Below are 22,879 nucleotides of genomic sequence, written 5' to 3' on the forward strand. Positions count from 1 at the left end.
CTGTGAAGTTTAGAGCGTGCACGTTCCACTGCACTCTGTTGTCGGTCCAGTCGAGTAGCAACTTGCTGAACGTCGAGATGCGTGGTTGTATGTGGATGCATTCGCAGAGATAGTGGATGACTGGTGCCGTATGGGTAGCTTCTTCGAATATAGTCAGGCACGCTGCGCATTGGTTGGAGAATTGAATCTAATATGTACATCGATCCTTAAATGATGAAAAAGCTCTAATGGTTCAATGGAAGAATTGAAAGTTCGGATCTTTTAGACCCAGGTTCGATTCCTGGTTAGAGCTTAGGTTTTTTGGGTGGGCCTAAGCAACCTCTTTTTGATGCCTTTTTGTTCTCCTCGCGAGATGCTATCGTTTCATCTGGGTTTCATCAATTTTGGACAAATCCAGACTATAAAATAGTCGATTCTAATCAGAGGAATTGAAAGTTCGGATTTTAGAATCAGGTTTGTTTACTGGTAGGGCTGAGGTTTTTTGGGTCTTCGCAACCCCAAAAAAACAAAAAAAAAAGTTGTCTTCAAGTCAGCACCCCAAACTAAAATTGTCTTCTGGTCGCCCTTGAGAAAATGCATGCATGTGCTCCTGTCTGGATCGTAGCAATAGATGTCTATGGATTGACGCCCCAACTGTGTTCAAAATCAATAAACAAATAATTAAAAAAGAAAATATATTTTAAAACTCTAATCAATTAACCAATTTATTTACAAATAACCACCAAACAAATAAACAATGCACTGCACCCAAAGCGAGATCTTTCTCTCCTCAAACAGCTTGTCATCGGCGACCTGTGTCGACTCCCACAAGTAGGCACGTTCGCCCTCCATCTTTTGCTGGAGCTCGACATCCTCTGTCATGATGATCATCTGCGCCTCCAAATCCTTTTCGACGCTGCGACTGCCAAAGTTTGGTGAACCAATCAACGTAATACTCGGAACACTTGTCTGATCCTGCGAGGTAATCCACAATCCCTTTGCATGATAGGTCCAACCATTTCTAATATACTCTTCCACCTTGATTCGTTGCTCGTTACCGGTACGTTTGACCAAATCCAAAAATCTCTTTTCAATGATTGCATAGCAATCGGGTACAGCACTTGAAAGTCCCTTTGCTCCAAAAAAACCGTTTGCCTCTGGTGAACATGTGATAATATCCAACTTTGGTCTGCCTTGCATGATTAATTGTAGATAGTTTTTGGTCAAATTAAAATAGGGTGAAGTGATATAAAACAATGATTCCCGAGGTACAGTATTGAATATATAACTTGTACACACCTCGTCATGTCTAATATTAAATGGGCCCATTTGAATGGTTGGAAATATCCATGTATGACGAGACGACGACGACGACGATGAAGCTCTGACGTCAGAGGGAGAGGAAAAACTTTTCAAACCATCACTACTAGCCAAATAAAAAGTATCTGGTTGTAAAATGGCAGACAGTTTCTTTTCGGCAACCTCTTTGAAATCTTTAGATTGAGTGACTGGATCCAGACGACCATCATTTGGTAAATGTAAACGTCCGATCGATGGACCTGTAGCATTGGGGGTCATTACGAGTGACATGGATCCAACCGTTTCGACAATGGTATCGAAAAAACTAGCCAAAGCTTGACTCTGTTTGATGACAACATAACGATCTTGACGATTGGTAAAATAATCTTTTGACAAGTTGGCACCACTCATTACCAAATCATCATCAAATACATAGGTTTTGAGATGATTGACACCAATCGTTTCATTTACACGTGGTGGTAAAAATCTCTTTAAAAGACCATTTAAATCTGGTGTATGATACATACTAATTTGTACTCTATCACTAAATTGATTTAATAATGGTTGTAACATTGTTACACTTGATTGTAATGTAGTAGTAGAAGTAGAAGTAGAGGGAGTTGGAACATCTCTACTACCTCGAAGACCATCTAGTAATATATGAATTTTTAAATTTGGATTTCTTTCACATGCTTCAATCATTGATGTTACAATTAATGATTCCTTTTCTCCAATTCCCAAATACAATGATGCAAATGTTATTCTTTTTTTTGATCTTTTAATTCCTGACTAGAGAAAGAAAAAAGAAAAGGTTAGAAAAAAGAAAAAAAAGATCATATGTTTAAATATATGTTTTATATTCTTACAATTAAATGATTATAAAAATCATTTGGTTCTTGAATAAATTCTATATTATTTGGATTAACAGCAAAAGCAGGACCTTGAGATGAAAATTGATAAAATGATTCATTTAAATAATCATCTTTAAATACTCTTGATGATGAATTTGAAGATGAAGAACTACTACTACTACTACTACTATAGTTGTTTATAATCTTTGATTGTTTTGTTGATTGTTTTGGTAAAAGTATAGACTTTGATTGATATGTTGTATTACTATTCATCGTAGTTGTTGTTGTACTACTATTATTACTGTTGAAACCAGCTTTACCACCAATAACCATACATGCAGCAAATAATCTTTGTGGTTGAACAAATGGTAAAAGTCTAGGCCATACTTTATGTTTGATCATATTGAAACAAGCAATGAAAAATGTAATAATCGGATGCATCTATAGATTAAAGAGAGAGTCTCTATTCTATCTCTCTAGTAAAAAAAAAATGACAATTTTTTTAAAATTTAATTAAAGTAAATTAATTATACAGTAGCTAGATAGCAACTAAAGAAGAAGAAGAGATAAAAGATTTAATTGTTTTTTTTATGATGAGAAGAGAAAAATAAATATTTTTGTGGTGGTGGTGGTGGGGGTGGTGAGTAAGAGAGAGTAAAAGAGTGTGTTGATTATTATTATTGTTATTATTATTATTATTCCTTTGAAAGGTATGATTTTAAATGTCTATAGATATTTCTTTGTTGTTGTTGGGGCGTTCATGAATGATGTGCAAGTGTAAACAAGTCTTTTACCTTTTCCTTTTTTAATATAAAAATATATTAATAAACTCATATCTCGAGATAAAAAATCATTTTAAAAAAAGCCGAGTCCGTTGGTCATATTCAACCTACTTTTCCTTTTCCTTTTTTTTTTTTTACGTTACATGTTATTTATCTGTTTTTTTATGATTACTTTAAAATAATGTAATATGTGTGTGTATGTCGATGACACACACTCACACACCACGATTTAAATATTTGATTGTTGTTTGTTTGACTTCCCAAAAAAAATGGAATCAAAGCGAAAATTGAGAACCTGTTTGTTCTAGTTGTTTTATATATTTTTTATTGTTATTTATTTTATATATATATCTTTTTTTTTTTTTTACTTTACAGGATGATGAATGTAGAGAAATTAATATTAGATAATACAAATTATTCAATATCTATACAACAAGGAGAAAGTACAGGTAGATTTATACTTTCTAGAGAGACTATACAAAGAGGATCAAAAGTAATATCATTACCTAGGACTTCATGTCATGGAATCTATAATCATCTAGTTAGACAAGTTTGTCATACATGTCTGAAACATTCAACGCTGGGAAACCTAAAACTATCATGTCAAACATGTAAACAAGTTTATTATTGTTCAAGAGAATGTCAAGATGCAGCAGAAAGAGGTCTCTTTCATAATCATTTAGAGTGTTTGGTATTACGATGGTTGAGGGTACCGGCAGGATTTACAATGCATCAAGTGGCAGAGATTCGTATGGTGGTGAATCACTTTTCAAAGGTTGCCTATGGTACCGATGACAAGGCAATCAAACAAACAGTCGGTGAATTTAATCGATTCCCCAAAGAAGATTCAAAACTCATCATCAAGATGAGTGCCGTTGTAAAGAGAGCATTTGCAGGTTATCTTTGTGATTTGGACGACAGTCATATTTGCGAGGTCCTAGCACAATCAAATAGAAATAGTTTTGGTCTTTGGAAATCATCAGATGAACAATATGGTCTGGCAATGTATGCAACCGCTTCCTTTCTCAATCATAGTTGTTTTCCAAATTGTGCTCGTGTTCAACGTAACGCAGGTATCGATATCGTTGCCATTCGTGATATCGAGGAAAACGATGAAATCACCATTTGCTACATCAATGCTCGTGACAATGATACTGCTCGGAGAATGATACTCAAAGGTTGTTATTACTTTGATTGTCAATGTATTCGTTGTGATTACAAAACTTTGGAATCTAAAAAGTTGGAAATCTCAACCCTATTACAACAATCTATAATGTGTACAAATCCAAAAATTAATTGTTGTGGTTATTTTATTCCAAATCAAAATAATCAAAATAATAATAATTTTAATAATAATGAAATGGTTTGTAATTTTTGTAAATTTAAATCTTTTTAATTTTTTTTTTATTTAGATTTAATATAATTTTTTAAAGAATTAATAAAATCAGATTGAATTAATTTATCTGGATTTAAATTGTTACGACGTAATGATTGAAAAGAAGCTTCACGACAAATATTTTCAATATCTGCTCCACTATATCCATTTGTCATTTCACCAAGATAATTAAAATCAATATTGTCTAGATCGATTGGGATTGAATTTGTTTTTAATTTAAAAATTTCTATTCTAGTTTCCAAATCTGGTAGGGTAATTTCCAAAACTTTATCAAATCTACCAGGTCTTAATAATGCAGCATCAATCATATCTAGACGATTGGTTGCACCAACAACAATAACACCATTTAATTGTTCAACACCATCCATTTCATTTAAAAATGTTGATAATACACGTGATTGTGCACTATCTCCATTATTGCTGTCTGTCGATCGTTTAGAGACTATAGAATCAATTTCATCAAAAAATAATATACTTGGTGATGATTGTCTTGCCTTTTTAAATACATCTCTAATAATTGCTTCAGAGTCTCCAAGATAGGGTGAAAAAATACTTGCTCCAGACAGTGATATAAATGATAGATTTGATCGACTTGCAATTGCCTTGACCAGCGTTGTTTTTGAACATCCAGGTGGTCCATAAAGAATAATTCCTTTTGGTGGTGATAAATTAAATCTTTTAAATGCCTCACTATATAATAATGGCCATTCAATTGCACGTTGCAATTCCAATTTAATTTCTTTTAATCCACCAACATCATTCCATCCAATCTTTTCATTTTCATTTAATTGAATATTAAATGAAGACAATGATTTGTTATTATTAAATTTTAATGATTCTTTAAAATCTCCGATATTTATAAACATTTGATTTTGATTTTGATTTAAAAGAAAATGATTTAAAGTATCTCTAACTAGAGATTGAATATTTGCGCCAACATAACCAACCAAATTATCATTTAATAATTCTAAATTTAAATTTGGATCCAATGGTAAAGACTTTGAATAATACTTTAATATTTCCAGTCTTTGTTGAGGGTTTGGGATAGGTATTTGTAATTCTCTATCAAAACGACCTGGTCTACGTAGAGCAGGGTCAATATGATTTGGACGATTCGTTGCAGCTACGACAATTAATTTGCCTCTTGATTTGATACCATCCATCAGAGTGAGTAATTGACCAACTACACGTGCTTCATGTTGTGAACTATCGCTTCTTGGTGGGCATAGTGTATCCACTTCATCGATAAATAATACACATGGCATTGACGATTCCAAAGCATAATCATTGGCCGTTTCAAATACCCTTCTTAGATTTGCTTCTGTATCGCCCAAATATTGACCACCCAAACTTGATGCATCGGCCGTCACCAATGTCAAATTGAAATATTCACAAAAACTACGTATTAAATTGGTTTTACCAGTTCCTGGTTCACCCTTTAAAAGTAATCCTTTTGGTGTTTCAATTTGAAATCTTTCAAATCCATAAATCATTGGATATATTATCATCTCTTCTAAAAGATTAAATTGTTCTTCTAATCCTGCTACTTTTATATTATTTTGATTATTATTTTGATTATTGTTTGTTGATTTTTTTCTATTTAATAATAAATGTTTTAATCTTTTCTTTTCCAATTCCATTTCATCTATAATTTCCATTTGTTTCTTTATATTTATCAATGTTTTGTTTTTTATCATTCCAATCTTTGTATTATTATTATTATTGTCAGAGGTATAAACTTTTAATACTTTAAATAATAGATTATCACTATTACCAAATAAACATCCATTCATCAATACCTTATTTTTTATCATTTCTTTAATCTAAATAATAGAAATAACAAGTAAGTAACTATATCTTATATATATCTTTATCTTTGTGTCTTACAAATTGATTTTTAAAATGATGATTATTTAATAATTTAATATCAATACGATCAATAATTGATATTGATTCATTTAATGGATAGATACCATTAATTTTAATTGGGTATCTATTGATTGTAATATTTGATTGATCTTCTTTTTTACTAATCAATTGAACGATTGGATTACATTGAATGATAGTATCATCATAGATTAATCTACTTGTCCAACATTTAACTATAAATGTTATATCTACTTCTTCCTTTTCTTCTTCTTGTTGTTGTTTGATATGTATCATAATCCATTGTCCCAATTTAAACTTTAATGATTTCATTAAATTGATTGTCATATAACATCTTTCATTATATTCTATCAATGTATTGTTATCATCAAGATTAAGATTAGGAGGAAGAGGTATATTATCTTCTTTTTCTGCTTCTATACTACTACTACTACTACTACTACTACTACTACTACTACTACTAATATCATTATATATACAATTTGAATGTTTAAATGGGTATAGATATATATTACTATTCATACTGAGATATATGATAATGATGATCAATCATCAGTCTCGTTCGTTTTTCATTAGTTTATTTTCAATGTTTTCAATTCTTTTTGAATAATCTATTAATATTGTTTCAATATTATTTAATTTGTTTAATATTAATGTTTGTTGATTTAATAATTGATTTAATATATCGTTATTATTGATTGATTGTTGTTTTTGATCGATTTTTAAATCTTTAAAAGTTAATTTGATTGATTGATATAATGATTGATTTGATAGAGTTAGTCCAATTGGACCTTTAGATGGTACTTTTTTAGCATATAATATAAACAATCTATTTGATTGAAACCGTAAGCCTTTAATTTTTAAAGAAGAAGAAGAATCTTCTTTTTTAAATTGAAAACTTGATATCAATTCTAGGGTACTATTATTTTCTTCTTTTTGTTGATGATGATGATATTTGAAACATTTAATCCAAGTATTATTACTTGAAGCAATTGCTAAAATAGAATGTTCTATATTATATGTCATTAAATCTGGTACTATCATATTATTATCTAATTTATATTCTCTTAAGTATTGATTGTTATCAAATTTAAATAATATTAATTTTGATGTCATAATATTATCCTCTTCTTTTTCTTTTTCTTTTTCTTCTTCTTTTTGAATCATAAACATTGATTGAATAGTTGAACTTTTACTATTATTTCCAAATGTTATTATTTCATCTGATTCATCTTTTGGTGGTTCAATAATATTAAAAGTCTTTGTAGTAATAGATTCTTTAATTTGAATTAATTGATTTGTTGTTGTTGTCAATGTTGATGTTGGTAATAATCTAGTCATTTCAGTACCAACAATAAAATGATTATTATCTAACCATTGTATTGATGTATTTGTATTTTTTGAATTTAATGTATTATAGAAACATTCATTCTCTATTCCATTTTTAATTGACCAATTACAACTCCATATTTCTTCACTTGTACATCTAAATAATATAAATTAATTTAATACAAAATATTACTATTTCCTTGTCTTTTTTAAAAATATTTACACAATTATTTGATTACCATTTAAACTCCAATGAAATGATTTAATTCTTGATTTAAATGATTTTAATAATACAATTGAAATTGGATCAATCATAGTTAAATTTATAATATTTAATTGATTTCTTTTAGATTCAATTAAATAATCATTATAAATTGGATTCCACTTCAGATTATTATTATTATTATTACCAACATTATTAAAAGTTGATATTGTTGTTGGTTTAATATGATCATCTATTTTAAATTGATGATTAAAATTCTTTACTATTTTAGAATAATCTAAAATTGATAGTTTTCCTCTTGATTGATGACATGCTAATTTCTTTTCAACATTTATTACTATTCTATTGAAACAAAAACATAAATATTTAGAATAACTTATTTTATCTATATCTCTTTTTTCAATACTTACAATGATGATAAAGAATCATTACGAGTTGAATGAAATTGTTTAAATTGATCAATATGATTTGAATTTAAATAGATATAGGTAGTATTACTACTACTATTACCTATATAAGACCAAGGTAATAAAAGAGTAGACTTATCAATCAAAGTTAGATTGTCTAAATAGTTGACATATTGATTAATCAAATATACTTGACCGCCGTTGTTAATATCATTGTCATTGTCATCTTGTTCAATATTAATTTCTAAATGTATTTGATTATTATCAAATATATTACTACATGTAGTATCATCAGCAGCGGTTGTCATACTTGAACAAGAGATAGAATTATTTGTAAATTGTGATCATTTGTTTTTTTTAGAAGCACCCTTTTTAAAAATCATATTCTTTTTTTTTTTTATATATTATACTTTTAATTTAACTTACTTTTTAGAGACAGAGATAAAGAGAAAGAAAAGATGATAACATTCAAGATATCATTATTGTTGTTGTTATTTTCTTTTTCATCATTTACATTAGGACAAGTTAATCCAAATTCACAAGTATCATCAAAGATTTATAATATACCAAACTATGTATACCCATGTACTCGTATGTTGACTAATAATGGTGTAGCTGGTTGTACTAGTAAAGCAGGTGGGAATGATGGTGCAATCTTTCTCATTGATAGTGATGCATCACTAGACAACTTGATATCAGGTCCTAGTCAACCCGATAAAATCATCTTGGCTCTTGACCCTGATTATTTTAACAAGTAAGAAAAAAGAAGAAAAAGAAGAAAAGATATATTTGTACAATTTACTTATTCTCTCTTTTTTTATTTATTTATTTAGGAGTATAATTGAAAAAGTAAATTCAAAATCATTTGAAGGTATATTGGTGTTGACAGATAAACCACAATCATATGCCTATTCTCCCGATATTGCCTATCCAAACAAAGCATTTGGTCTTTATCCAAATTCAAATTTTACTTGGAATACTCTTGGTGATGGTCTATCTGAATTATCATTTAATTATCCAATCTTTGCAATTGATACAAATACAAGTATTGAAATTCGTCAAGTAAGAATAATCTTTTTCTTTCTTTTTTCTTTTTATTAATTTTCTTTTTCTTTTTCCTTTAAAGTATGGAGAATCAAATAGAAATGGATTATATCCAAAACATGGTGCACAATTAATATCATTTATGCAAGCAATTATGACATCTGAAAGTTGTTTACATAGAGGATTTTGTGCACCAATGGGAGGTTTAAGTTCATGGGCAACGTTTTCACCAAGTATTACATCGGCACAACCCATTTTAATGGTGATTGTACCAATGGATACTACAGCCTTTTTCCATGATATGGCAATTGGTGCTCAATCCAATACCTATGCTTCTGTCGTTTTGACTTCAATCATGAGATCATTGTCAATGGTTGATCAATCAACATGGAATATGCAAGTGGTATTTGCAGTATTCAACGGAGAACGTTGGGGTTATTTGGGTAGTACCAAATTTGTCAATGACATTGTCAATTTCAAGTGTTCAGAGTACTATGACGATACCAATACTACTTGTTCATCACCATTCAATTCGGATCTTGCTTTTATGAATATTTCATTGTCAAATATTCAAGCAATCCTAGAATTGAATCAAATTGGTAATCCACTCACAACCAATGCCAAACAACAACTATTATTTGCAATCAATCAAGTCAATCCAAATTCACCTCAATCAACTATTCGTTCCAATATAATGAGTGTTAGTGATAGATTGAATCTATCGGTTGGTTGCCAGGTTGCTACTGACGTACCAGAATTACCTCCATCCTCTTCAATGTCATTCCTCAAAGTATCACCAAACATTGATCATGCAGTCATTACTGATCATTTTGGTGCCTACACTAATAATTTTTATAATAGTCATCAAGATACCTCTAGTAATGTTAATCAACAAATCCTTCAAGATACAATCACCCTCTTTGCTACTGTCATTGATCAAATGGCTGGTGGTAAAAATAATATCACCGTTGATACTACTTTTATGAATGATATCTTTTCTTGTCTAACTCAATCATTTTCTTGTGATTATGTTGAAAGATTATTACCTGTTTATCGTAAGAAAAAGAAGAAGAAAAACAAACAAATATATATTTATAATTTATTTATTTATTTTATTTTTATTTTTTTAGCATATGATACATATCCATCATTTTATTCATCAGTTTATGGTACAGCACCAACAGCTCAATTATTAACTATACAAGCACAATTTTTCCATAATTTGTTTATCAATTTAACAAATTCAGTGGTTGGAGATGTTTGTTCAAATTCAAAGAGTTGTCCATCATCTGATTATTCATGTATTGGATCAAGATGTAGAATTTCAAATACTCATTATCATGAAGCCGTTTCTTTGGCATTTACATTTGATGGTTCAACTGGTAATTTCAGAGTTACAAACACTACCTATCCAACCTATACAGAATCCAATTGGGATTACACCCAAGTTAAATTCTTTTTGGTAGACAGTAAGAAAAGTGAAATCATTTTCCTCATTGTTGGTATCATTGAATTTTTATCAACTGTTGCCATTTTAATATTTTCAAGAAATTATTTATCAAAAAGATATAAATTATTATAAAAAAAAAAAGAAATAAAATGTAATATATATTGTTTAATTTTTTATTTTCTTTATTATTCTTGTTTATTTTCTAAAATATTAATCATATCAGAAAAATCTTTATCTGTTAATTTATGAATAGTATTACAACTATAACATCTAATTTCATTATGATTATCTTGTTTCATTGATTTTACTTCGTGTAAACCCAAAGACATGATATGATTTTTAAAAGTTGTAATATTACATCGACAATAGAAATCTACCAATGTACGACCTATAATGACTAACGGTGATGTATCAGATTCTGGTTTTATCAATTGAATGATATCTTCCAATGTTTTTGAATTCTGAAAGAGTTCCTTTTCAATTGATAAATCTCTAATACGATTTCTAACATCTTGAATGATATTATCAGGTGTACCTGGCATTGTTTGTACCAATATACCACCACTAAAACAATCATTATTGTCCTTTCCAATACGAGTTTCCAATTTAATGGCAGATGGTATTTGTTCAGACAAGAAAAAATACAATGCAAATTCATTTTCAATAGAGTAATCTACCAATTCCACTGATGATTCAATTGGTGTTTTGGCACCATACAATGTCTTTGTAATTTGAAATACTCCATTGGGTGGTTCATCATCTTCTCCCATCACCTTTCCACTATATTGTCTATCAATTGCTTCAGTCTCTTGTAAAAATCCTCTAACTTCTCCAACTTTTAATGATTCTGCATATATATACTAAAAGTAAAAGGTTATAAATAATTAATTTCTTTTTTCTATTTCTATCAAGATTTGATTTCATACAAAAGGATTTAAATTTCTAGATTTAATTTGGGCTTTAAATCTTTCTTCATCTTTTAAAAAGGATGAACATAGTGATACACCACTCATCATCTTTGCCAACAGAGAAAAGTATTGAGGTTTCTCATCGAGTTGATGTTTCTTCATTGCAACACTTGCAGTCTTTGAAGTATTGATAATTGCTATTCTTAATTGATCGGTATGTGCATTTACAACTTGATCTCTTTTTCTTAAATATTCTTTTGTATTTTCTGATATCGAAGAAGAAGAAGTATTATTATTATTGTTGTTTAACTTTGCCGTTTCATTTGAACAATAATAACGTCGATTATAATTGATAAAAGAAGAATAGGATGATGATCCTAATAATCTAATAGATTTATCATTAAATATTAATGATTTGATCATTCTATGCTAATTTATAACAATGAATGAATGAAGAGACAATGAAAATGATAATGACAACGTCAATATTAAATTTTTTTTAAAAACATTTTGTGATCATCAAAAAATAGATAATTGTTATCTATTTGGTTAATTGTTCTACAGATAGATCTCTATCTCTTTAAACTTTCAAGATGTCACATAGAATGAATTCAAATTCCAACCTATTCATACCGGTTGGAAGACCACCATATTATTTACAACCTCAAATGGTTAATCCTCAGATGATGGGTCATCATCATGCATTCCCACCACCTCCCAATGTATACTCTTATCATCATCAACAACAGCAACAACAGCAACAACAACAGCAGCAACAACAGCAACAGCAACAACAACAGATACATGCTATACCTCCACCAGTTCCTCAAGATAAACCATCTTCATCATCATCATCTAGTTCAACACCTGCTTCATCATCTTCTTCATCTTCATCATCATCAACAACAAATACAACAACTGTAAAGACCAATACACCATATAGTAATAATTTTACAAAGTATGATCAATTTAGTATACTTTTATTTCTATTTTCATTGTATTAATCTTTTTAACTATCTTTTACTTTAGTTTTGAACTTGCATCAAGGTATTTTTCAGAATGTACAACTAAAGAGTTTGTAGGACATAAAAACAAAGTAAATTCTGTTGTTTGGTCAATAGATGGTAAAAAATTTGCAAGTGGTAGTAGTGATAAAACTTTAAAGATTTGGAATATTGAACATAGTGTATGTAATATATAAATATATATCATTATTATTTTTTTTGTTAATTTAATTTATTTATTTTTTTTGTAGAAACCAATATTTGATCTAAGTCATAAAGAATCAGTTGAACAATTAAGATGGAGTCCTGTACATCCAGATTTATTGGCAAGTGCAAGTACAGACAAGACTATAAAGATATGGGATACTAGAAGTGGAAAGGCAACCGATACGATTACGACACCAGGTGAAAATATTAATCTTTGTTGGTCTCCCGATGGCAATATAATTGCTGTTGGAAACAAAGAAGATATTGTTACAACGATCGATCTCAAGGGTAGAAAGAACAACTCTAAAAAATATATGAAACAATATCAATATCAATATGAAATCAATGAAATTGGATGGGATCTAAAAGGTGAATTATTCATCTTGACTACTGGAACTGGTGCAGTCGAAGTATCAACTTGTACAACTAGCGATATTAAAAAGATTTGTTCTATTCTTGCTCATCCTGCTAATTTATATACTTTAGAATTTGATCCTCTAAAAAGGTAAGAACTTTATAGAAAATAGAAATAGATAATAATAATAATAATAATTATTAATATTTGTTTCTTTTTCTATTTAGATATTTTGCAGTTGGTGGAGCAGATGCTCAAATTTCATTGTGGGATATTGAAGAAATGATTTGTATAAAATCATTTGGTAAATTAACATCACAAATACGTGCTATGGGTTTCTCTTCTGATGGTCAATTTTTGGCTTATGCTGCTGATGATCCTTTTATCGAAATTGTAAGCAATCCAAAATTTCACAAATATTCCGTATTGTAATTAATTAATTTCTTTTTCTTCTATCTACTTATAGTCACATGTTGAAACTGGTCAATCCATATTTCAAGTACCAGGTGATACTGGTTTTGTAAGTATCAAAATAATACCATATATATTATTAATTCGTTCTTACTAATTTGATTAAAGAATTCTTTATCATGGTGTCCAAATGCTCCAATGATTGCTTATGCCAGTGATGATAAAGATAAAAAAGAAAAAGATGTTGGTATTGTCAGAGTATTTGGTTATCATTCCTAAAACATCTAAAATAAACCAAAAAACGTATCGATCAATCAAAAAGTTGTTTCGTTCTTTCTTATTCTTTCTTATTACTATTATTATTATTAATTTATTTCTTTGATGGTTTCTTTGGTGGTGCTGGTGGATCGAAAATACCTCCAAGCTAAAAAAACAAAACACGTTAGATCTCTTTCATTTGCATATATCTATAGGGTTTGATACATACATTGATCATATCCATTTCTTCTTGTTTTAATGCAAGTCTTTTATGTGGAGCTTGAGCGAGATATGTATAGTTTTTGTTCTTATTATTAGTATTTGATGATGGTGCTACAAAAGATGCAGAACTAGATTGTGAAGTAGTAGTAGAATGAGTGTTTACTGGAGCTCCTAATAATATTGATCAATCAACATATGTTAATAATAAGAATGACGTCATTCGTTCTCTCTCTCTCTCTCTCTGTTTGTTCATTTACCATGTCTGCTTGGGAATTTAATCAAAGGTACATGATGTCTAGCTCTTTGAAATAATCTTAATGCTTGAAATTGCATTGTATACTACGAATAATTAGGTAGATATATATATATATATATGTTACAACAAGTGTAATGAAAGTTGAAACGAAATGAAATGAATTCGAATCAAGTATAAATTTAATTTTAATTTTTTTGACACTTTCATCATCATTGCTCAAAAAAGGTAATCAATCTCTTTATTCTTTAATTTCACAACAACAAAAAGAGATAATTAATACATTACATTATGTTAACAACAAGAAGATTAGTAAATCAAATATCAAATAACTTGATTTATTCATGTCGATTCAAAACTGATTCAACGTCAGATAATAACCAAGAAGTGGTTTATCCTATATTTGGAGATAATGAAATTTGGGTTGCAAAGTTTAAATGTATATCAAAATCAAATTTCACTGGTAGAACCAAAGTTGATCTTAGAACCTATGTTTTTCCAGAAAAAGAGAATAGTACAAAGGCTGTACCATCACAAAAAGGAATTACATTTGACAAGCAAGAATGGGAAATCATTAAATCAAATATTGATGTAATTGATTCATGGTTTGATAATGATAGTGAAAAGAAATAAATCAATCAATCAATCAATCAACAAATAAATTAATGTACAAAATTTATATTTTTATTTTTTTTCTAAAATAGTTTATATACATATATATATATAGAATAGAAATAGGATAGTAGTACTATCCTATCCCCTGACTCTCTCTTTTTTTTTCTCTCTATTTATCATCATGATGTTTATTATAAGCCCAAGAAATGACACGTCTATCAAAACTAGCCGAAAAAATGACACTATCATCATTTGACCATGCAGTACTAGTTGCCATTAATTTGTGCCCATATTTGTATTGATCTCTCATCTTTCCTTTTCTGTTGCCATAAATGTCATACACTGAAATACGACCATCATCTTGTGGTATGGCAATCGATGAAGATTGACTTATCGACAGTCTATTGATTGATAATGGACAACGTATAGATGCTTGACATGCTTTAGTTTGTCTAATATCCCATACTTTAACTGTTCTATCATCTCCTCCACTAACTATAAAATTTGAATCATATGTATATGCTGCTGTATTTATTCCACTAAACAAAAAAAAAGAAGAAAATAAATATTAGAATATTATTCTTTTTTCTTTTTCTTTTCTATTTCTTACTCTGAATGACCATGAATTGAATCAATTGAAGAATTGGTAGAACTTCTATAATCCCAAATTCTAATGATACCATCTGTACTAGATGTAAGTGCATTATTGGTAGTTCCCAGTGAAGTAATATTTGTGAGTTTGTGAACCTTGTCCATACAGACATTGGTGGCTTGTGATAGATATTTTCCACTCTCGGTAGACCACCATCTTACTGTATTGTCCCAACTAGCCGTTACAATCATATTTGATGGTAACCATGCTGCTCCTACAACAGGTCCATTATGTCCTTTTAATTCCAATGATGGCTGTCTAATTACTACATAGGATTGATCATTTTCTTTTTCTTGTTTAAATTTTAATTGTTCTTGTTGTTGTTTTTGAATATTTAATTGTTCTTGTTGTTTTTGTTGATATTGTTGTTGTTGTTGTTGAATATTTAATTGTTGTTGTTGTTGTTGTTGTTGTTGTTGTTGTTGTTGTTGTTGTTGTTGTTGTTGTTGTTGACTTTGAATTTGTTGTTGTTGTTGAATTTGATGTCTTTCAAAGTTTTCAATTTCAGGTGAATGAGGAGAAGTTGATATTTGTTGATTCATGATTGGATAATTATCATATCCATCATACCTATTAAAGATGATTTCATCTGTTTCATCTTCATCATCTTCATCACTATCACTCTGGTCACTGTATTTGTGACGCGATGAAGAGTTGATGGGTTGATCATTATTATTATTATTATTATTATAATTATATATTACATCAGTTTGATCAATTGGATCGATGGGTCTCATTTGAATGAGATCTTGATCCACAGGATTACCTAAAAGTGGTGTCCACAATTTACTTCTATCTCGTCGTGCTTGAACTGGTGATTGTGGTTGTTGATGAGGTGCTCCAGCAGGTGAAGTAGAAGGTGGTGGAGGCATACCCATACCCATACCAGTACTACCTCCGATCATATTGTTCATTGAATGAGAAGGTATTTGTAGAGGCGGTGGAAGAGGTGATCTAGCACCAGAAGCATTTGATCGTTCTGTTGGGAATTTTAAAATGTGACAAGTTCTGTCGCCAGATGCTGTACAAAGTAGTCGTTCAGTTGGATGGAATCGAACGCTATTCACTGCGCCCGTGTGTCCAATATAGACATACGGAATCTTTGATCCGTCAACCGACCATATTCTCGCAGTTCTATCTGTCGAACAAGTGGCAAATGAAAGAATGTCCCAAAGACTAGTTGAAACCTCCCATATACCATCACGATGTCCGTCATAGTCTCTAATCTTTAACCATTTATGTGATCCGTCTCTTTTGCTTACTGTTCCATTGATTGTTTTTGATTTCGATGATGATGACGATGATGAAGACGACGATGATGATCTACCTTTAATCTTTGTTAATTTTCCTACTCTAGCTCCTAAACTTTCACTTGACAATATAATCGTATTCTTTGTAGATGTATTATTAATCAATGTTGATGATAATGGATCTCTCTCTTTTAATGGAGTCGAGGAAGAAGAAATATTTGAAGAAGGAGTCGTTGTAGTTGATGATGATGATACTGCAATTGTTGATGTTGTTGGTATTGTCGTTGCTATTGATTGTACATTTTTCCTTTTTTGTCAATTGTTGTTGTAATTGTATATTCTGTTGTTGTGATTGTTGTAATTTTTGTTTTACTAAATATACAATACAATATTAGTTTATATAATCATCAATAATAATATTATATATTTATTCTATTCGAACATACAATCTTGATTTTCATCCCAAAGTAAATCATATTCTTTTTCTACTCTTTGTATCAACTCTTTGAATCTTTCTTTTGAAGGTAATTGTCCATTGTATATCTTTGATAACTCTTTTGACATTCAAAGAAGAATTATTAAAAGTATTATTAAAATGTATACTAATAATATTATAATTATTTCTACTATTGTTGTATTTAAATATTATTATTATTGAGTTGTGTGTGGTGTGTATATATGTAATGTATAAACTGAATGAAATGAATCTGATGATTATTTACAAATACTTTGGTGTACAGGTACAAGTATAATATAAAAATAAATTAAAAAAAAAAACAATCTTGATTCTTCACACCTCGGACATCACTTTCAGAGTTTAAAATCTTTGATTATTATATTTTATAATAATCTCGAAATCTTATTTATTCCTTTTTAATTTCTTCTTCTTTTTTTTGTACTATTTCTATTTGTTGTTTCTTTTTTTCCTCTTCTTCTTGTTCTTCTTTTAATTTCTTTTCTTTTTTAAGTTTAGCATTTGCTTTCTTTTCTTTACGTTTTGTTTGTTTATAATCCAATTGAGAGTCGTGAATGGCAAGACCATTTTGTCTTCTCCATTCGACGGTTGCCTTTCGTTTGAGTTCTTTGGTTAATTGTTTTTTGGTCTTTTCGCTGTCTGGTTTGTTGTTGGGCATTGTTTCTTCGGCCGGTGCATAGTATCGTTCACGGAGATCTTCGTGTGCCGGTTCGATTTGTCCTAAATCAAATTTCGTCAAATTGTCCTTGTTGTGAGCGATAGGGTCAAAATCCAATACCTTTTTCATTGTGATTAATCTACGACCCCATTTCAACGACAACACCTGCAAACAATTAGATACTAATGCCAGACATGGATGTTTTGGTAAATCACTTTCCTTAAATTCCGGTGTTGTTGGCAACCAATACACCAATCTACCATTCATTACTAAATTCTTTGCTGCCAATTCTAATAAATCTGCCATAACATCTGGTACTTTATATTCACAATGTTCTGGTATAAATGACCATCGACTAAAAATATAAAATAGAAAAATATAAATAAATATTAAAAGTATATTCTTTTTGTTTTTCTTTTCTATTCTTTTCTTTTTTGACTTACAATCCTTCAGGAGGACGTTTAACTCTTCTATTTTTATCTGGACCAATTTTCTTGGCACCAGCTCTAATACCATAGGGAGGATCACAAACAATACTTTCAAAGATTGGAATTGAACGCCATGGTGGTGATGAATTATCACAAAGTATAGGTCCCATAAATTTATCTGATAATCCCAATTGTTGGAAATTTGTATCAATATTACATTCCTCTAAAATTAAAAGAAATAAGTAAATAAATACTTGTTTTTTCTTTATCTTTTTTCTTTTCTTTTCTATTCTATTCTTACTTTGTTTTTGCATAGCATGAATATCAATATCACAACCAAAAGTTTGAGCACCAAAAGCAGATGCAACTAAAACAAAACTACCAGTACCAACAAATGGATCGAGCATAAGAGTGTTTTCTCTTACATGACCCATATTAATAGAGATGATCGATAGTTCAGGATCCATTGATGTAGTACCCAAATATTTACGTTCTTGTAGATTGAATCGTGCAATGGCATCTCTTGAACCTTTGGCAACGGTTGTGGCCAAAAACATTCTAAGAGGTTCCTCTCTCTCATTGCCATTCAAACCATATTCTTCAAACAATGCCCAAGTAATATGTTCGGTACCTGGGACGGGAACCATCGACACTGATCCCTTTGACCAAAGTTGTGATGGTTTTAATCTATGCATTCTCTTTAATTGTTCTTCACGTGACATTCTCTTTCCAAACGATTCAAAGTCAAGCTTCCAATGTTTACCTTGATGATAACCAACCAAGTATTCTAAATCGTGTAGTGCTGCAATCTGACCCAATGCTTCATCATATGTCTTGCAATCACACCATACCTTGTAAAATCCTTTAATCAATACTGATCTTGATGCAATCTTTCTACATATTTCATCTGATTCTAATTCAACATATAAAAATGGTGTCTAAAAAGTAAAAGAGTAAATTAAGTATAAGTATCTATATATCTCTATATCTATATATATGTATCTATATGTATCTATATATCTAATTAAACTTACAGCAGTATTAATATCATCAGATTCAATCAAAGGTAAAAGGGATGTATCATAAGTAACAGTCGCACCAAACATTTCTGCAAGTGCTTCCATCTCCCTTACTCTAAAACTAGGGAATGAATGATAAAATACACACAAGTATTTTACCATCTCTCTCTATCTCTTTCTAAATATAAATATATATAAATATATCTAAGTATGTATCTACTGAAATACAAATGTACCGAAAAACGAGTAATTTTCATGATTTTGTCAATTTCATCCTCTCTCTTTTATTTTTTTATTTTTAATTAATGGAAATCCACTCTTTTAATAACATTATTCATTACAGCACTAGTAAGACTATTATCACTAACTACAGAAGCACCTTGAGGGAATCTAATATTATTGTATGAAAATTGTTCGGTCAAGTACCGAGCAAAAGTTTGACAGTTACATTTAGAGGACATTGTATTACCAAATTGTTTAATGTATTGTGGTACCCATTCATACATTTTAAATATCAAATAGGCATACCATTTATGAATATTACCAGCCGAATTCTTTGGATCCATAAACACCACCTTTTCAAGAATACCAAGATACACTTGATCATTTAAAACAAACCTTTCAAATCCACTTTGGTCATTGATGATAGTTGGCATTTCCATTTTACCCATATCTTCAATCGATAAAAATTTGGATCTTCTTGCTGATATTCTCTTTTGAAGGAACCTCAACTTTTTATCTTTACCAAAAAATGTAATATGAAATTGTACTCCTATTATTTTCTCTTCTGTTGATTCTCCTGCTAAATCTAATATTACACTATTAAAATCATCAATTCAAAAATCAAACAAAAATAAATAAATAAATATATTAATATAAATAAATAAATAAATGAATATATCTTTTATCTTTTATTTCTTTTTCTTATTCTATTTACCAATAATGACTTGTTATTTTTGAACCAATTGTAGCATTTTCAATGATAGGAAAACTCATCCCTAAATATAATTGTCCATATGTTTTACTATTTTCAATTTGTAATGGAAATTTAGATGCATCCTCTATTTCCTTTTCAAATAGTATTTCTCCTTTATCATCAACCCTATAGTGTTTTGAACTATTTAATCCCATTCCTAATAGTATTTCTCTAACTCTACCTCTAACTAGTTATATAATAACTATTTATTTATTAATTGAATTGAATGAATATAATGAATGAATCATGATAAATAGAGTGAGAGTTCATAAAAAAAAAGTGGGCAATGATTGATCAGTCAATCAATCAATCAAAAATACACAACACACCACTGGTGAATTCACAGCACACAGAGATATGAGTGGGTGGGTGGTTAAACACTCTCTTTATTTAATTTTTGATTTGATTTGACAATTAATTAATTTTTGTTTTTGTTGTTTTTTTTGATTAGTTAAAAAAAGAATCAATATTAAAGATAACCTTTTCAAAACAATTAGTACCAATAACATGGAAACCAGGCCAAATTATATTATTTGCAGCAAATTTTGATACTAGGAATTTTGAAAAAGACTGACAATTACATTTTGATGAGAAATTTGATCCGACTTGAGATATGAATTCTAGTAACCAATCATCCATTGTAAATGCAACTTGATAGAACCATTTATGTGACTTTCCAGTTAACTTTGAATAAAGTTCTATTTCTTGTGATAAAGAGTATGGATCTCTATCTGCAACCGATGCAGACAAGACTTTACCATTTTGAAAATCTTCAATAATAGTTGGATATGGTAATTGACCGATACTTGTAACTGAAACAAACTTGTTTCTTTCTTGATTGATTCTATTTTGAAGATAAATCAATTTTTTTGATTTACTTTCAAATGTAATATGCATCTCTATACCTCTGATATGAGTGTCTGTAGATTCACCACTTGTATCCAGCACAATGGTAAAATGTTTTCCAAACAAATCTTTAATGGAATTATTGAAATGTTGTTGTTTCTTGATGATAAATAGTGATCCTGCTTTCTTTTCATCTACCATATCACCTGGAAATTCTTCTCTTGGATCTACTATATGTTTTTTTAATCTTGATTTTGGAAATACTACATCATCATGCATGATATCATCCATTGACATGAATGATTTATTAAAATGACATCCTGGTCCCAATGATTGTCTTTTTCTCTTATACTCTTTTTCTTGTTCTTTTGTTAATATTACTCCCATCTCTCTCTCTCTAAGTAAATTTAAATTAAAATGAAGCTTTGTATTATTTTTTTCTCTTGATAAACCCAACTGCTTATTTTATTTTTTTTTGTAAAGGGTATGATTTGATTTGATTGCTCACTCCCACCTGCAATGATCACACATAATAAATCTTGACTCATTTATTCAATCACTATAAACCACTAACCCCATACACATATTTATCATGCTTATCACACAGATCACACTTTCAGACAGATAATTGAATGAATTAGCTTTCCTCATTGATTTTATGATCGATTATGGATAAAATTACTTTAACCAAATTTGATCCATACATATTTTTATTATTATTATATGTTTTAATTTATTCATCCATTTCCAAATAAAGTATCCTTGATAAACTTTGATTACCAAAAACGGGGACAGTAGCAGGCCAATTACAATTAATATTATTCCTTGATAGTTTGTTGCAAATGAATTGAGTAAAAGTTTGACTATTGCAAGTTGATGAATTTTCTTTGCCGTGGGAGATGACAAACTCTGTGACCCAGCCTTCAAGCTGTATCGCAGCAATATGATAATACCATTTTTGAACACGACTCAAATGTTTACATTGATAAATATCCTTTTTCATACGTTCTTTTTCATTGAGTAAAAGGTGATCTTCTATCTCTGTTTCTTCATAATCGATTATTTCCGATGGATATTCAAGTCTCGATACTTCATCAACGGATATGAAATTCTTCTTGTCTGATATGATTCTGTTTTGGACATACATCAACTCTAGTCCTTCCTTGCCAGTGAAAACAATTTGGATTTGTGCACCTACTATCGTTGAATCTGTTGATTCTCCTGCCAAGTCCACTACGACCATTGCCATTTGTTGACTCTTTCGAAGTATGTATATTTTACCAGACTCTTTTCGGTTGACTATTGATTGTGGAAAGTCATTGGGTCGATGAATATGTTTTTTGATTAAAGTGATAGGATCAACCACTACAATATTCGTATCCCATGAACTCCTAAGATTCTTTTTAGATGATGATGATGATGATATTTTACATGTTGAATTGCCCATTCTCTAGATTTGATTGATTATTATTGATTATTATTATTATTAGAATAATATTTGTAAAATTAATAGAAAGGTTGTTGAGTTGATGATTATAATAAAAAAGAGGAGAAAAGAATCAAATATGAGACACACAAGAGAACATAGAGTATTCTATTATCAACCCAACTTTATCTAACCTAACCACCTACTACACCACCACACATTAAAGTTAATTAATGATGAAAGCTGTGTATATCACAAAACACCCTTTG

At 29.7% G+C, this 22,879-nt stretch overlaps 11 protein-coding genes and 1 non-coding gene across 12 annotated transcripts; 5 read left to right on the plus strand and 7 right to left on the minus strand.

Annotated features, from left to right (window-relative positions):
* Nucleotides 1-153: 153 nt before the first annotated feature.
* pgs1 (phosphatidylglycerophosphate synthase 1) lies at nt 154-2,531 on the minus strand (the record flags this gene model as incomplete). Its single annotated transcript, XM_004355495.1, has 3 exons — nt 154-205; nt 713-2,067; nt 2,145-2,531. 3 exons carry the CDS (start codon nt 2,529-2,531, stop codon nt 154-156), a joined length of 1,794 nt encoding a protein of 597 aa, XP_004355548.1.
* Nucleotides 222-292, plus strand: DFA_08046. Its single transcript has one exon. It is a non-coding gene; the product is annotated as a tRNA-Pro (tRNA).
* Nucleotides 2,532-3,099: 568 nt separating the features above from the next.
* On the plus strand, nt 3,100-4,329 carry DFA_08047 (SET domain-containing protein; the record flags this gene model as incomplete). Its single annotated transcript, XM_004355496.1, has 3 exons — nt 3,100-3,107; nt 3,287-4,274; nt 4,324-4,329. The coding sequence occupies 3 exons, from the start codon at nt 3,100-3,102 to the stop codon at nt 4,327-4,329; spliced, it is 1,002 nt and encodes a 333-aa protein (XP_004355549.1).
* Nucleotides 4,330-4,533: 204 nt separating this feature from the next.
* On the minus strand, nt 4,534-8,461 carry DFA_08048 (Cell division control protein; the record flags this gene model as incomplete). The annotated part of the gene is made up of 7 exons (XM_004355497.1): nt 4,534-4,538; nt 4,588-4,749; nt 4,783-6,130; nt 6,195-6,654; nt 7,021-7,680; nt 7,747-8,088; nt 8,157-8,461. The coding sequence occupies 7 exons, from the start codon at nt 8,459-8,461 to the stop codon at nt 4,534-4,536; spliced, it is 3,282 nt and encodes a 1,093-aa protein (XP_004355550.1).
* Nucleotides 8,462-8,611: 150 nt separating this feature from the next.
* On the plus strand, nt 8,612-10,779 carry ncstn (nicastrin; the record flags this gene model as incomplete). The annotated part of the gene is made up of 4 exons (XM_004355498.1): nt 8,612-8,907; nt 8,987-9,215; nt 9,280-10,252; nt 10,328-10,779. 4 exons carry the CDS (start codon nt 8,612-8,614, stop codon nt 10,777-10,779), a joined length of 1,950 nt encoding a protein of 649 aa, XP_004355551.1.
* Nucleotides 10,780-10,832: 53 nt separating this feature from the next.
* DFA_08050 (uncharacterized protein) lies at nt 10,833-11,978 on the minus strand (the record flags this gene model as incomplete). The annotated part of the gene is made up of 2 exons (XM_004355499.1): nt 10,833-11,507; nt 11,574-11,978. The coding sequence occupies 2 exons, from the start codon at nt 11,976-11,978 to the stop codon at nt 10,833-10,835; spliced, it is 1,080 nt and encodes a 359-aa protein (XP_004355552.1).
* A 170-nt stretch (nt 11,979-12,148) lies between these two features.
* Nucleotides 12,149-13,811, plus strand: AAC3 (WD40 repeat-containing protein; the record flags this gene model as incomplete). The annotated part of the gene is made up of 6 exons (XM_004355500.1): nt 12,149-12,513; nt 12,585-12,741; nt 12,811-13,271; nt 13,349-13,514; nt 13,588-13,641; nt 13,701-13,811. The coding sequence occupies 6 exons, from the start codon at nt 12,149-12,151 to the stop codon at nt 13,809-13,811; spliced, it is 1,314 nt and encodes a 437-aa protein (XP_004355553.1).
* Nucleotides 13,812-13,902: 91 nt separating this feature from the next.
* Nucleotides 13,903-14,345, minus strand: DFA_08052 (uncharacterized protein; the record flags this gene model as incomplete). The annotated part of the gene is made up of 3 exons (XM_004355501.1): nt 13,903-13,956; nt 14,020-14,183; nt 14,270-14,345. The coding sequence occupies 3 exons, from the start codon at nt 14,343-14,345 to the stop codon at nt 13,903-13,905; spliced, it is 294 nt and encodes a 97-aa protein (XP_004355554.1).
* Nucleotides 14,346-14,556: 211 nt separating this feature from the next.
* On the plus strand, nt 14,557-14,898 carry DFA_08053 (uncharacterized protein; the record flags this gene model as incomplete). Its single annotated transcript, XM_004355502.1, has 1 exon — nt 14,557-14,898. One exon carries the CDS (start codon nt 14,557-14,559, stop codon nt 14,896-14,898), a length of 342 nt encoding a protein of 113 aa, XP_004355555.1.
* Nucleotides 14,899-15,049: 151 nt separating this feature from the next.
* Nucleotides 15,050-17,346, minus strand: DFA_08054 (uncharacterized protein; the record flags this gene model as incomplete). The annotated part of the gene is made up of 3 exons (XM_004355503.1): nt 15,050-15,419; nt 15,491-17,069; nt 17,229-17,346. The coding sequence occupies 3 exons, from the start codon at nt 17,344-17,346 to the stop codon at nt 15,050-15,052; spliced, it is 2,067 nt and encodes a 688-aa protein (XP_004355556.1).
* A 299-nt stretch (nt 17,347-17,645) lies between these two features.
* trmt11 (tRNA guanosine-2'-O-methyltransferase 11) lies at nt 17,646-21,769 on the minus strand (the record flags this gene model as incomplete). The annotated part of the gene is made up of 10 exons (XM_004355504.1): nt 17,646-18,270; nt 18,359-18,566; nt 18,645-19,281; nt 19,378-19,477; nt 19,509-19,540; nt 19,692-20,181; nt 20,300-20,525; nt 20,839-20,889; nt 20,920-21,581; nt 21,759-21,769. 10 exons carry the CDS (start codon nt 21,767-21,769, stop codon nt 17,646-17,648), a joined length of 3,042 nt encoding a protein of 1,013 aa, XP_004355557.1.
* Nucleotides 21,770-21,917: 148 nt separating this feature from the next.
* DFA_08056 (uncharacterized protein) lies at nt 21,918-22,631 on the minus strand (the record flags this gene model as incomplete). The annotated part of the gene is made up of 1 exon (XM_004355505.1): nt 21,918-22,631. One exon carries the CDS (start codon nt 22,629-22,631, stop codon nt 21,918-21,920), a length of 714 nt encoding a protein of 237 aa, XP_004355558.1.
* Nucleotides 22,632-22,879: the final 248 nt, after the last annotated feature.

The sequence above is a fragment of the Cavenderia fasciculata genome (genome assembly GCF_000203815.1).
Source record: "Cavenderia fasciculata unplaced genomic scaffold Scf_ET2XIPL01COFD4-5, whole genome shotgun sequence".
In the NCBI taxonomy this organism is placed as follows: domain Eukaryota; phylum Evosea; class Eumycetozoa; order Acytosteliales; family Cavenderiaceae; genus Cavenderia; species Cavenderia fasciculata.